General features: G+C 42.2%; 1 protein-coding gene across 8 annotated transcripts in view; it reads right to left on the bottom strand.

Moving 5' to 3' along the window:
- LOC106084052 (mitogen-activated protein kinase-binding protein 1) overlaps nucleotides 1-15,417 on the bottom strand; it is a 318,040-nt gene that overhangs the window by 26,059 nt on the left and 276,564 nt on the right. For all 8 annotated transcript variants that reach the window (XM_013247486.2, XM_059364412.1, XM_059364413.1 and 5 more), the window contains 4 exons: nucleotides 6,442-6,685; nucleotides 5,761-6,390; nucleotides 4,971-5,699; nucleotides 3,631-4,901 (listed from right to left, as the gene is read on the bottom strand). In XM_013247486.2, coding sequence (XP_013102940.1) covers nucleotides 3,631-4,901; nucleotides 4,971-5,699; nucleotides 5,761-6,390; nucleotides 6,442-6,685 — 2,874 coding nt within the window. The remainder of the gene's footprint in view (nucleotides 1-3,630; nucleotides 4,902-4,970; nucleotides 5,700-5,760; nucleotides 6,391-6,441; nucleotides 6,686-15,417) is intronic.

Here is a 15,417-nt window from a genome sequence, read left to right as displayed (position 1 = left end):
CTTTGCTGTCATTGGCTAGAGCAGACGTTTCAGTCATTGTGTCCATCATGACAAGTCACTGTCTAATCGGAAAACATGCTGACAGACTGAAGGTTGCCAGCAACGACTTTTGCAGAAGCTGTGAGGACATCGAAGAAGAAGAGACTATAGAACACCTTCTTTGTGTGTGTCCCGCACTAGCAGTCAGAAGGAATTCCACCTTAGGTTCTCATTCCTTTGAGAAAACGTCTAAGTGAGTCTGATGGCAGACTGCCACTTAAACCTAAATTACCCATACATATTCTTGATCGTCATGACATTTTAAGTCGATATAATCATGTCTGTTCGCCGGTCTGTTAAAAGTACGCTTACTTTTGAAGGAGTAAAGCTAGACGCCTAAAATTTTGTATACATTCTTCTTATTAATGTAGGTCAGTTGGTATTGTGATTAAATCAAATTCATCCACCTTTAGGTATAGCTCTCATATAAACCGATCTCCCGAATATACTTCTTGAGACTATAGAGATTGCAATTCTTATCCGATTAAGTTAAATTTCCCATTATGTGTTTTCCTATGACCTCCAACAGATGTATTGAGTATGGCCTCAACCAGTCCAAAGTCCAAAATAGCTCTCATATAAACCGATCTCCCAATTTTTATCCGATTTAGCTGAAATGTTGTACGATGACTTTTCCTATGACCTCCAATAGATGTACAAAGTGTGATCCCAATCGGCCCAAAACCTGATATAGCTCTTATAAAGACCGATCTCACGAATATATTTCTTGAGCCTCTAGAGGTCGCAATTCTTATCCAAGTATATAATAAAATCCATGAGGATTTTTTGTTATGACCTCCCATTATATTTTGTTAGTTTCTTCCTACAAAGAGAAACCGTCGACAATGTGTAAATCGAGTAAGGGGGAATGAAAAAGCAGACGATTTGGCAGTGAAAGCCAGAAGACTGTCGTCAAAAAACTTGGTTAACCCGGGTCGACGCAGTCCGAGTTAAGTGCATGGGTTACGACCGAACGAACACTGTGGAACAAAGAAACGGACAACGAAAACCCTGTGGGGAGATCCGGATTTTGAGAAGACGAGGCTATTACTGAAAGGAAGCAAGCAGGAGGTCAATAAAGCGTTCGGTATCCTAACGGGGCACATAGGACTACGAGCTCATTTATGCAAAATCGGTGCGCCATAGCATGCGTGGGGCATGTGGAGAAGATGATGAAACGTTGTAGCATTTCCTATGTCATTGCTATGGCTAACAGACAACGGCACTTAGGTGGGGACAAAATACCAGCTATAAACCAACTAAGGGGCGTGGTATGGAAAACAATTAGGGATTTTGTAAGCAGCACGGAATTCCTGACTCCAATTTTCTTTTTCTAGGTTACTTTTTAGTGTTTAGGACGCACAACAAGCCGATTACTGATATAGGTGTATGTCCATAGTGGCATGGAACGGATTAATATCAGTACCCTCTTTTCAACCTAACCTAAAACGAATGGCAATCTGTCATCTAAAAGTATACCCAAGCACTGAATGTTATGGACAAATCCTATTTCATTCCCGTTATATACCAGCCTCAAATCTGGACAAGTGGTATGTCCTGAAAAAAAGAGCCAAATTATTTGCTGGATTCAAATACAGACGATTCACAGACGGCCATGAAGCCAAGGAAGGCAAGGCTAAATCAATCTTCAATTGAAGAACATTCAAAGTGCGAAGGTTACCAATAAACACCATCTGAACATCGTCCGCATATGCATATAAGGTACACCAATACTCTATGAACTCAAATAAGTCGTTAAAAAATAGAAGGGGACCGAGTACAGATCCCTGAGGAACCCCCCTTTTAACAGGCAGTGTACTCATAGAAATTTGTTTGTAAAAACAGCAAAATTGTTTGCTGCAACAGCAGAAAGTCTGCTGAAAATGGGACAGCAGTAATTTGTTGCTACGGCAATGCCTCATATATTGTTCAAAAGTTCAAAAATTTTGAATTGATTTTATCAAAAGTTTACAAATTTTAATTAAATATCAGCAGGCAGTGTTTGCTGATATCAGCAGACTGATTTTTTAAGTGTAGATAAAGTTATATCACCTATCTGAACAAATTGTTTTCTATCAACGGAATAGGAAAACAAAAATTTACTCGCGTTTTTTACTAAGACTGAAAACTGTGAACAGCTTTTTAATCAAGACGAAGTAATCCACCCGATCGAAGGCCTTCTCTAGATCCAAGAAAAGTAAAATATTGTGATAAGCAACGAAGTTCTGGTCTGGCCGGGGAGATCCAACAGCAACATGGATGTCCCTCTAACCTTCCTGAATCTGCATTGACAATCATATATAACCGAACTGCGATTAATGTAGGCCATAAGCTGTGTCTTTAAAACATGCTCCAATACTTTCAAAAGCACCTGCAGTAATTCTATTGGTCTATATTCTGTTGCATTACCAGTTCTGCTCTTCTTCTATATAGGATTAATCCTCGCATTCATCCAGCTGTTTGGAAATGTGGAGCTCATGGTTATGCTATTAACCACAAGAAGAAGAAGTATATGTATGTGAAAATAATCTATCTGTCATACCCAGCCACATTAGATTTAACTGATATGAAAGCCTAAAACAATTCATCTGGAGTAATGCTGGACCACCGGCAGCGAAACGCAGAAATTCCAGAACATTGTCTTGTACATCAGATTTGTTGTTTACAAATGACGGTTCATCAGTTTGGAGAGTTGCCAGTAGTAAATGAGGAACTGGTCTTGGAAAGTCCGTTACTTCTAATAACTTTCAACAAACCCCTAGAAGTGCAACTATCAAATAGAGCACGATGCACGTTCTTCTTAATCCTTCTTTTCACTTTCTCAGCTTGGTTCCGCAATTTGCCATATGTCCTCCAGTTATCATCACTCCCAACTCGAAAAAAATCTTTGTAAGCAAAATCCGCCATTGATTGGTGAAATCTGATCTCAGGACACTTGGTACATTTGTCATGCAATGTTAGTTCACTAAAACTGTTGTCATCAAAAAACTCATAAAATTCATCATTTATCGCCATGGTGACGTTGAGAGAGAGGGCAAATAACCTGGCCAGTACGGTTCAAATAATGCGGTTGCGACCGTAAAAAGTTATCAATCAAAGAGGTAGATTGATGAAAAAAATATAAAAATGAGTCGGGCAACTGTTATGGGGAACAGACACTATCATTATGTTGATGGACAGTCCTATAGCAACAGCGATGGAGAGATCAAAGAGATTTCTGTTGAAATTTTCCATTACTGCAATGCACTCCTACTAAACAATAGATCATTCTGCTCATCAGCGTACTATAAACCCAGTCAACTGGCAAAGGCATGTCACAGCCGCCAAACTCTTAGTCTGAGCGAGCTGGAATATGCTTAGAAATGATAGATCAAAAAGATTTTTGTTATACGTGTTTCGACATCCTGTTTAGTTTTTGCCTGTCATGGCGAATATCATTTTTCATTTTATTTCGTATATTTCTCTGATGCGATCTTTTTCATTGGCGTAAAAAGGTTCATCAGTATATAGCACTATGAACTAAGCATAGCTTACGATTTGATTTTTAAGCTTTTAGCTTTTTGTGTTGCAATTAACAGTGATTTTACTTACGTGGGTGTACTTGGTGATATGTTATTATAGAACATGCCATGATCCGAACTTGTCCTCTCCCCATCCGATATATCCTCAACATCACCATCATGGTCATTGTTCGATATGGTATCAAAGCGTAAACCTTGCTTTCGATCAACAGATAAGTTTGCAGAAACCGTTACTCGACTGGTGTCTGCAGCTCCGGGAGCAGAAATGGTGGGTACTGTGCCGGTATTATTACTGCCTATAAACTTCAGCTCTCTTCGCGTCTCCATGCCCGAATCAATGGAGGAGTCTTCACTCAAATACGTTTGGTTGTACATAATGTCCTTCGAGGAAGCACTGTTGTAATCCGATGTCTGGGTATTGCCAAAACCTGGATGATGCATGGCTGGTACTATGCCCGATGTGGTGGAAACACTGCCCAATGGGCTTTCTGAATTCGATCTGATATCCGTGAGCGTATCGGCATCAATTTGCCCTCGTTGGGCCCATCGATTTCGCGGCCTTGGCGCCAGACCACCCCCTTGACTGGGTGATGAACTCAAGTTGGTCATCGAGGAGGAGTTGTTGGCGGCTGCAGCAGTAGCCGTGGGTATATTCATGGATGGTGATTCCGGTTCGGCAGCTAGGGCTGAAACGCCAGCCTTCCTTTTCGCCCATTGCGGCAATTGGCCCACATCGGAAAGTTTATAACCCGGTGTAAGGGGCACTTCACCTTGTAGTATATTCGGAGACATGGCAAATTTGTGATCCTCTACTATGTCTGGCGTGGGCGATTCTACAATAATACCCTCGGGAGCAATTAAAGCTTGTGAAATTGATCGCGATATGGGAGCATGACCCGAACGCAATCTCTGCTGTGACAACCTTGCTTGCATGGTAACAATCATGTCGTGAGGCACTTGCCAAATGAAGACGCATCCATCACCACTGGCCGATATTAGATGGCGACAATCGTTGGTGAATTTCAAACCGGTCACCAGCTCGCTGTGCCCATACATGCGTGCCATGCACTCATTGGAATAGTAGTCGTATACGGCCAAGGTTTTGTCCGTACACGAGGTGGCCACATATATGCCACTGGGATCCAAGCTGAGCTTGATCAGGCTACCCTCATCGGAATGCGAACCCTTGAATGTTTTGGTATGTTTGGAGTTTTGCGTACCATAGACGCGTATATTGCGATCCTGACAAGCGGTGAGTATGTGTTTGGCATTCGAGTCCACTTCCATGTCGTAGAGGGTTGTCTTGCCCGATGTGTGAGTACCACGTAGGAAAATATTACCCTGAAAGACAATTGAATATCGCCATTATGGGCCCATTCGCAGATTTACTGTCTTGCCCCTCCCACTCACCTGAAACGTTCTAAACATTATCGATTTATCAGCACCACACGATATCATTTGGAAATTCAAACCAGCCCCCACAAACTTTATCGATGTTATCGAGGACGAATGATCATCCAAAGTCTGCAGTAGCTTGTAGTCCTGGGCCACATCGAAGACGTGTATCAAACGATCACGACTGGCACTGGCCAAGAGTTTTCGATCGATTTTGTCATTCGAGTACTCCAAGCACAATACCTCCGACTCATGAGCCTCTATAGCAGTTATCAGTTTCAGATTATTTAAATTATAAATGCGAATGTTGCCACTCCGGTCGCCACTGGCCAAATGCTCCAGCTCTGGGCTGATCTTAATGCAACGCACCCCGTTGCGTCCATCGTAATTGGAATTGTTGGTTGCTGAATTCTTGTCGCCCACGATCTCCTGGTCCTTGATGAAATTCAAATCATCATCGATATAGACCACTTTGAGTAGCTCCTTGGAGTAGATATTCTTGCGATAGATTTCGTTATTGGCACAACCTTCCAGACCCCAAACGCGTATAGTGTCGTCAGAGGAACAGGTAACGAAGGAATCTTCGGGCAAGGTGTGGGAGAGTTCACGCTCCATGTTATATGGCACTGTTTCAACACCCCATATGCAAGTGGAGTGATAGAGGAAGGAATGTGACTTGCCCACGCGCTTGATATCTCGCATATCCCAAATGTACAGCGAATGATCATTGTAGATGCAGGTGACCTTGAATGGAAGAAACAAAAGTTTTAGTTTAATAAAATGGGGAAAGAAGTCTTCAACCTACCTTTAACCTTTGCTCATCGTATGCCATGGCAATGCAATCGGGATACTTGGCCTGCGGTGGTACTGTCATTATGTGATTGATATGTATACCCTGAGCTACATCTACGCCTAGATAGTGCGTGCGGGGCAAAGTGGTCACATACTCCAGTGTGCTGGCATTGAATATTCGTATGATGGCCTCGGCACAACCCACCAAAATAAATTGGCCCGCCACGCTAATGCAGTTGGCATTGGTTGTACGACATTGCACCCACTTTTCGAGCAGGCGCCTCGAACTGAATTCCACCAAGTGGCCTTGCCGCGTAATGGCATAAGTACTCTCCGCGCAGGCCCCTTTCCCACAGGCCACAGCACAGAAATCATTGTCACGCAAATCTCCCAATATGGCACTGCGACCCATTAGTGGAACAGGGTCCTTGTATTTACGTCCACCCTCCAAATACCAATATTTCACATGACGATTTCCCACCGTCACGAAATAGCTGCCGTCCTCGGCAAAACTAACGGCAGAGACCTTAGAACTAATTTTATTCGAGGCCATTTTGAGATTGGACTTCCAATCGAAAACATTGACGATCATGTCATGCTGGGAACCGACAGATACCAAAAATTTGCCGGTGGGTGAAAAGGCCTAGGGGACGAGGGATTAGTTGTGATAATATTTGGTGCTTGCGATACTTACCACACATGTGACGGCATATTTGTGATCCACAAATTCCGCTACTACATTACCGCCGGTGCAGTGTTCCAGATTGCCATTCGGCGCCTCAAGTTCCCACACCTTTATGGCAGGATTCATGCCACACTCTCCGGTGGCCACATAGCGACCACATCGCGAGAATGCCACGGATGTGAAAGCTTTGCGGGATGTGTTGACCAGATAGGCCTGCGTCTGTCTTTTGGCATTGAATAATACAATTGTGCAGCTAAAATGAGATGAAAACAAGATATAAATTATTCTAGAATTTATGAACGGGAGGAGATATCTACAAAAAACTTAACATAGCCGATGTTGAGGTGTTTTCCAATAAGCATGCAATTTCCAAAATAACTTTTCAATTAAAAAAAAAAAAAAAAAATCCTGGGGGCTATACCACACATTTTAGCATGTGGGGCTTACGAACTCTATCTTTAAAAAAGAATCAAGCCGATCAGCCCAAAAATGACTGTTTACAATCAATTCAACATCGGCCTACTAAGTCTCCGAATTCAAAAGTTCCAAGATTTTTCGATTTGGAAACTCTGTGTGTGGTCTGTATTTGGTTTTCAAGCTCTATCAAACTGTTAATTGAACCAAATATGAATCATTGGCAGCGCAAACAAAAACTTGTAGGGGATTACCAACTCTACGGGTCGCTTATACGTCCCAGTCCAAATCTAACCACCACAACCAGACTCATCGGTGTCCAGTTTGACAGATCCTACTGATGAGAAGTCACCGTACAGCAGTGGTTAGCATGTCCGCCTATGACGTTGAACGTCCTGAACGCGGTGGTTTTCCCCTCCTAATGGTGGCGACATTTGTGAGGTACTTTGTCAAGTAAAAACTTCTCTCCAAAGAGGTGTCGCATGTTCGGCACGCCGTTCGGACTCGGCTAAGCAGGAGCCTTATCATTGAGCTTAAACTTGAATCGGACTGCACTCATTGATAAGTGAAAAGTTTTCCCCATTTCCTTAGTGGAATGCTCATGGTCAAAATTTGCTGATGAGTCTGGTTGTAGTGCAAGACTACAGCGCGATCTAGGAAACCAGTCAATGCCATTAACAAAAACACATTTTCTGCTTAAGTTTAAAAATAAGGTTTTTTGTTTTTCTGTTTTGTAATTCTATTTTGTAATTTGTATGAGCCACACACAGGATGGAACTTTGAACTCCGACTTGTATGATGTCCACGGGAAGCTTAGCTGAAAGCTACCGATCGCGTCCACAGGTTGCGGATGGTGGAAAGCTCCGTTTTTATGCGGAGTAGCTGTAAATGCGGCCGCGGACAGTCAACAATTTTCGAAAGGAGAGTCTCAGTGAGGAATCAGGTGGCACTGGCTTTTAATTACATACTGAGTGCCAATGATACTCGAGATGACAAGGCGAGTTGTTGGTGCCTTCAAATAACCAATGCCCAACATCAGCGTCTGTTCCCAGGTAAGAGGCGGCTGGAGGCGAGCGTCGGATCTTGTAGCAAGCGGGCTCGCCACAACGAGGGATACATGTGCAATCCCACAAATTCCATGCGGTTGGGGCGCTGGGCCAGTAACTCGCCCCCGGAAAACTTTGAGAACTACTATGAGAAACAAAGGAATAGTAAAAACGGACCTCCCAACGTTGACGACATACGCAATATACTCTTTATAGAGTATATGCGCTGGCGGATGTATTAGAGAAGTACAAGGCAGATATTAGCGCCTTACAGGAAATGCGATGGACTGGGAATGGCGTCACTACAACACTAAACGGTGACGAACAATACTATAGCCGACATAACACGAGGCATGAATTTGGCTGCGGATTTGTAGTTAGTCGGAGACTGAAACACCTTGTCTCCAGCTATACTCCGGTGGATGAAAGGCAAGCCATAATCCGCATAAAAGCCAAATTCTTCAACATTAGCCTTATTTGTGCCCAGGCCCAGACGGAAGACAAGGACGAGCAGACCAAGGATACCCGATGATTGGAACCTCAGCATACTATGTCCCGTACACAAGAAAGGAGACAAGACGAAATGTGTCAACTACAGAGGAATAAGTCTCCTCCACATCTCATACAAGATTCTCTCGAGCGTATTGTGTGTTAAAGATTAAAACCTAAAGCCAATGAGATAATTGGGCCCTATCAATGCGGCTTAAAATCTGGTAAATCCACCCTGGATCAGATATTCACACTGCGCCAAATCGTGGAAAATACCCGAGAAGGACAAATCAACACCTACCATTTCTTTGTTGACAATAAAGCCGCTTTCGATACCCCTTTATGTTCAAAGGTATTTCAAGCCATATCTGAGTTTGGTATCCCTGCAAAATTAATAAGACTCTGCAGTATGACACTTGCTGATACGCATTCCTCAGTAAAAATAGCAAAGAATCTCTCCGAACCATTCAATACCAAACGAGGTTTCAGACAAGGAGACAGCCTATCGTGTGATCTCTTTAATATCATGTTGGGGAAGATTATACGAGATGCAGATGTGAATAGATATGGCACACTAAGAACACATGCTACTCGTTTATGCCGATGACATCGACATCATAGATCGGTCACCGGAAGTAGTTACTGCAGCCTTTGAAAGAATCGAAAGACAGTCAGTGAAAATGGGTCTGGCAGTAAATGGAGATAAGACGAAATGGATCGATTCAACTCCCAAAACGCCTTGTACAACCGAGCAGATAAAGAAAATGGAGAAAGTTGGGAACCACAACTTTGAGATACTCAGTAACTTTATCTACTTTGGCACCGCCGTAACCGAGACGAATGACACCAGTTTTGAGATAAAGCGAAGAATAATATCGGAAAACAGATGATACTTTGGATTAAGTAGGCAGTTAAGAAACAAGGCCACCTCTCGACAGACGAAACCAAGACACTGATACTACCAGTGTTGTTATATGGTTCTGAGGCATGAGTACTTGTGAAAGCAGACGAGGCAGTGCTTGGAGTATTTGAGAGAAAGATTCTTCGTAAAATATATGGACCAGATTGCGTTAATGGAGAATATAGGCGACGTATGAACCACGAGCTGTATGACGACAATAGCATAGTTACACGCATCAAAATACAACGGATGCGTTGGCTAGGTCATGTTATCAGAATGGATGAAGAAGCTCCAACAAAGAAGTGAAGGCAAACACGGTGGTACACGCAAACCGGGAAGACCAAAAGCCCGATGGAAAGATCAAGTGGTGGGAGACACCTCGAAACTTGGCGTCAGAGATTTTAGAATGAGCGCAGAAGATCGAGACGCTTGGAACGCTATTTTACGTTTGGCTAGTCGAACTAATGTTCTGTCATAGCCAATTAAAGTAAAGTAAAGCCATTTGTAATTGAAACAAAGAATACGGTCTGCAACCGGGCAAAATCCGATTGTATGAATTATATCAATACCGAATAAATGTAGCGTAAAACGTTTTAAAGTATGTTACTGTAAACCTTTGTTAGAACTTCTCGATATTAGAATTAATAAAACCCCTTTAGAAGAATACCTAAGTTTTACCACCAACAACATCCAGATGAGATTAACCGAACTGTATCCTATTTTAGGATAGAAACAGATAATTCGATTGATGATGCATGTCAAACTAAGAAGCATAAATGCTTATCTGATGTAAGAATCTCACACCATTAAGCTCGCTACAAGGGTACAAGTTAAGTTTAATAGTTTTTGCTTATGAATCAAAAAACAGTTTCATATTTAGTAGATTATATCTTTCCTATCGCTTCCTTGCAATTGGGCTATGATTACATATTTTTTAGCCTTAATACTAACGCTTGATAATGGCCTTGATGTTAACTTATGCATGTAAGTTTTCGCATTGGATATCACACTTTCTTGCTTCGCAAAAACATTTCACTACCCAACGGCACTTGTCAGATGTCAAAATCACACATATTTCCTGCCGTTGCCCAATTACTGTAATCTCATCAGAAAATGATGTTAAATCAACTATATACGATTCAATTTAGTTTGCTGCTACCAAAAAACCAGAAAAGTTTTTCCCATAACATTTCGTTAAATGTGTGAAAATTATTTATGTGTGACACTAAAAGTGTATGGATATTTCCATACATAAGATATAGAACAAGTTAAAACGCCTTAAGTGAAGCCGCGCCGAACACTTGATACCCACCAACATTAGTGTATTTATTGTCCCATTTAATTATAATTCTACTATATTCACATAGATGTCCAAATAATCATCCTTTCTTTAATTGGCTACGGCAGAATATTTGTTCCACTAGCCGAACGTAGAATAGCGTTCCAAGCGCCTCGATCTTCTGCGCTCATTCTAAAATCTCTGACACCAAGATTCGAGTTGTCTCCCACAACTTGATCTTTCCATCGGACTTTTGGTCTTCCCGGTTTGCGTGTACTACCGTGTTTGCCTTCAAAAGACTTCTTTGCTGGAGCTTCTTCATCCTTTCTGACAACATGACCTAGCCAACGCATCCGTTGTATTTTGATGCTTGTAACTATGCTATCGTCGTCATACAGCTCGTGGTTCATACGTCGCCTATATTCTCCGTTAACGCAAACTCGTCCATATATTTTACGAAGAATCTTTCTCTCAAATATTCCAAGCACTGCCTCATCTGCTTTCACAAGTACCCATGCTTCAGAACCATATAACAGCACGTAGTAGTATCAGTGTCTTGTATAGAGTAATCTTCGTCTGTCGAGAGGTGGCCATGTTTCTAAACTTTTCCAGGATTTGGCGCAGTGTGAACATCTGGTCTAGGGTGGATTTACCAGGTCTAAAGCCATATTGATAGGGCCCAATTATCTCATTGGCTTTAGGTTTCAATCTTTCACACAGTACGCTCGAAAGTATCTTGTATGCGATGGGGAGGAGACTTATTCCTCTGTAGTTGGCACATTCCGTCTTATCTCCTTTCTTGTGTACGGGACATAGTATGCTGAGGTTCCAATCATCGGGTATGAGTTCTTCTAGCCAGATTGTGCAGATAAGCTGATGCATGCATAGTTCAGCGGGTAACCCGTCGGCTCCTGCTGCCTTATGGGTTTCTTGGAGGAGGCTTCCGGTACCCAAGTACGGATTTCGCCGTATTTTCCATGGAGTGGGCAATAGTTTGCCCACTCCTTCGGAAGAAGGAGTGCTTTCATCAAGCAGTTGGGTCAGTCGAGTGAGGTATGCCGTATGTCCAAATAATGGCCGACCTTAATCATATTTGGTCCAGGCTTTATACAAGTAACAGTTCCAATTTTAAACAAAATCGGGTAATAAATGCGCATTTCATGTGCTTCAAACCCTAAATCGGCCGATAGCTCTTTATAGCAGCTATTTCAAAATATTGTCTGATCTAGGTCATCTTCAACTCTGACAAAAGGAGGCCTAGTCCAACTCACTGTTCTAAATTTAGGCGACTCTTAAATGGTAGTTCGGTCTACATGGTACCTATATCTAAATCTAGTCCGATCTGGACTATACTCAACGAAATTTGTTATTCAAAATAGCAAAAAAGTTTGCTTAAACAACAATTTTTGTTTGCTGAAAATCGGAAAGCAGATATGACTGCTGTTTCTGAAAATAAAGGTCTGCTCTTTTAACAAGAGTTTCAAAAAACAAAATCAGCTGTTCGATTACATAACCCGCTAAAATAATGAACACGTATTATTGGCAAAAGACTGTTGCAACGATAGCAAATAATTTGCGCTGCTTTAATGGCGAGTGTATATTTGCATGGAATTTTACATTTAGTATTAAATACTGCTTTATATTTTAAGTTAGGTTAAAAAGAGGATGCAGATATTAATCCGCCCCATGCCACTATGGACATACACCTAAGCCACTAATCGGCTTGTTGTGCGCTCTAAAAACTATAAAGTGATCTCTAAAATGGAATTTTTAATCAGGAATCCCGTGCTACTTACAAAATCCTTAAATGTTTTCAATACCACGTCCGTAAATTGGTTCATGTCTGGTATTGTGTCTCCACCTAAGTGCCGGTATCTGTTAGACGAGAGAGCCGGGCAATAGCAAAGGAAATGCTCCAACGTCTCATCATCTTTTACACATGCTATCACTTGCCGCACCGATTTTAAATAAGTGAGCTCGTAGTCCTATGTGTCCCGTGATGATACAAATAGCTATACTGACATCCTTCTTGCTTCCTTTCAGTAATAGCCTCGTCTTCTCACGATCTGGATCCCCCCATAGGATTTTCGCTGTCCAACCGACCGTTTCGCTGTTGCACAATGTTGCATGCGCATTCGTCGCCCACTCCCTTAACTCGGACTTCGGACTGCGTGGACCCTAAAGGCTTCGGATTAACCAAGTTTATTCACGGCAGTCCTCTGGCTTTCACTGCCAAATCGTCTGCCCTTTCATTTCCCCTTACTCCGTTATGGCCCGGCACCCAAAAGATGCGGATTTTACCATCCTCAGAGAAGGTGTTAATCTCCTTCTTACACTGCAAGACTGTTCGTGACCCTACCGTCCTGGTTGTTATTGCCCTTTTTTACTGCCGGTAAAGTTGTTCACACTCGACGTCCTCGCGTTAGCACCACACCACTTCATGCATTCCGTGATCGCTCGGATCTCTGCCTGCAGGACCGTATTATGGTCAGGCAGTCTTAAACAGATCTCAGTCCCTGGGTTCTCAATGTAAACCCCAGGCCCACTCTGTCCTCTAGCTTTGATCCATCCGTGTAACATGATCTTCCAGATGCCAATACTAGGGTTCCGTCAATCCAAGACTGTGGCGATGGCAGCAGTGCCTCGCACTCGACTTCAAGGTTCATCTCAGGTATCCGATCGAAAAACTCTTTCCTTCCCTCCAGGTTTCCTATCGTCGCCTCGATTATTCCGCGATGATATGAGCTCCTCCTATTCTCAATCCATTCTCCCATCACCTTAAGTCTCATAGCCGCAGTGGCTGCCTCACACTTAATCTGTATGTCAATGGGTCGGATATCTAGAATAGTCTCCAGTGCCTTAGTAGACGTGGTCCCCATCGCTCCGCCTATGCCAAGACAACATGTTCTCTGATTCTGTTGTATGGTCCTTATGTTGCACTTTTTCTCCACAGCAGTCCACCAAACTACTGAGGCGTTAGTAAGTCTAATTACGCTTCTGTAGAGCCAGTGGACTAACCTCTGATGCATGCACCATTTCGAGCCTACGGCCCGTCTACATAGTGCCCAACATCTGTGAGGCTTCTTAGTACGCTCCTGAATGTGACACTTCCAATCCAGTTTCTTGTCCAAGATCTTGACCTTGTCAGATATCGAAATCGTCTTATTGAAGAAACATGGTGTGTTAAATTGGCCCACTTTCGTCTTCCTCGTGAACAGGCGTATTTCGTTCGGTCTTCTCTGGGTTAACGTTAAGACCTCTGGGTCTAGCACAGTCATATGCCATATGCAAGACCCTTTCGGCCCTTCTGCATAGCTCGTTCGGATCCTTACCCCTTAGAAATACTATAAGATCGTCTGCGTAGCAGACGGATTCAAAATCCACCTCATTAAGCATCCGTAATAGGTCATTTATGGTGGTCAACCATAGGAGGGGCGATAAAATGCCCCCCTGTGGCGTGCCCTGTGCCACTTTCTCCCTTATATTTATGTCATGGGACAGACAATTTATCCACCTGTCCTTAGCATATGGTTTATCCAGTCTCAAAGGACCGGGTCCACCTGGTACTGGTCTAAGGATTGTATCAGTGTGGCGGTCTGCACATTGTTAAATGTCAATGCATGCCGCCAGTGTGTACGTTTTGGCATTGAAGGATTCTTCTATTTTATGCACAACCTCGTTTCTTCTATTTTATTTTGCTTTCCCTCTTCTTTGGGAACATTTACTATGAAGGCAGAACTACTGTTGTAATCGCAGCAACATTAGCTACTTTCAGTCAGCAGACAGTGTCTGCTTTTATCAACTGACTTTTTTATGAGTGTATATTCGTGTCGGATGTCAGAAGTCTTAATATAACTAACTGTTTCAAATTTCACCCAAATCGGATAATTATTAGCTTAAACCCTAAATCGGCTGATCGATCGAACTTAAAAAAGTGCGTTGTTTTTGATAATATATGTTGATTTTATTGCTATTCAATGTGTTTTAGCCCCCCCTTAGAAAGCTGGACTGGCTTCGCTAATGATGGCGGCTATATCTAAATATAGGCCGATCTGGACCACATCCGGGACAGATGTGAGAATTTTAATAAAACTCATTGTTCCAAATAGCAGCGAAATAGGGTAAGAAATGCGCCAGCTATTGTCCCAAGACCCAAATAGCCAGATCGGTCGATATGTGAGCTATATCCAAATATAATCCGATTTCGCCCATGCAAGAACTAAAACCTGCATATGGAAGAAATACGAGTCTGTGCAAATTTCAACCCAATATTTTTTAATGACTTTAGCATGATAACAACGTTAAATCGAAGATCAAAAATATTTATACTTTGTAGGATCGCAAATGGGTATTTCGCCATGTTGCAAACGGAATGATTAAATTAATATACCCCCTATCCTATAATGGTGGGTATAAAATGATAAGTGTATTTTGATTTGATTCTAGAAAAATTACCTCAAACGACATTTAAGGATGTTGTCAATGATTTAAGGACGGCCCCATAAGCTCTTCGCATACATAACGTTACCAAATGTTAACCAAATTTTTCACAGTTTTGTGGATATTTCCTCAGAGTTGGCTGCATATCATGTGAAATGCCTTTTTGTATTCATCCCATGTAGTTTTTGGGAAAAAAGTATAATAATTTAACAGCAACAACAACAAAATCAGGGAAAAACAAGCCTGAAATGCTTACAAAATATTTACGCTTGTTAGAGGCAATTTGGCTGTTAACCTGATGTGAAATCATAGACTAAAGCCCCGCAAACATATATGCAAACAACGTTTGATGGAAGGATAAACGGTCGGATGAAGTAGTAAAATTATGGGAAATGATTATGATGTGGGTGATACAT

The sequence above is a fragment of the Stomoxys calcitrans genome, chromosome 3, assembly GCF_963082655.1.
Source record: "Stomoxys calcitrans chromosome 3, idStoCalc2.1, whole genome shotgun sequence".
Lineage (NCBI taxonomy): Eukaryota > Metazoa > Arthropoda > Insecta > Diptera > Muscidae > Stomoxys > Stomoxys calcitrans.
The sequence above is the reverse complement of the archived record's forward strand: the minus strand, read 5'-3'. Positions and strand labels throughout refer to the sequence as shown.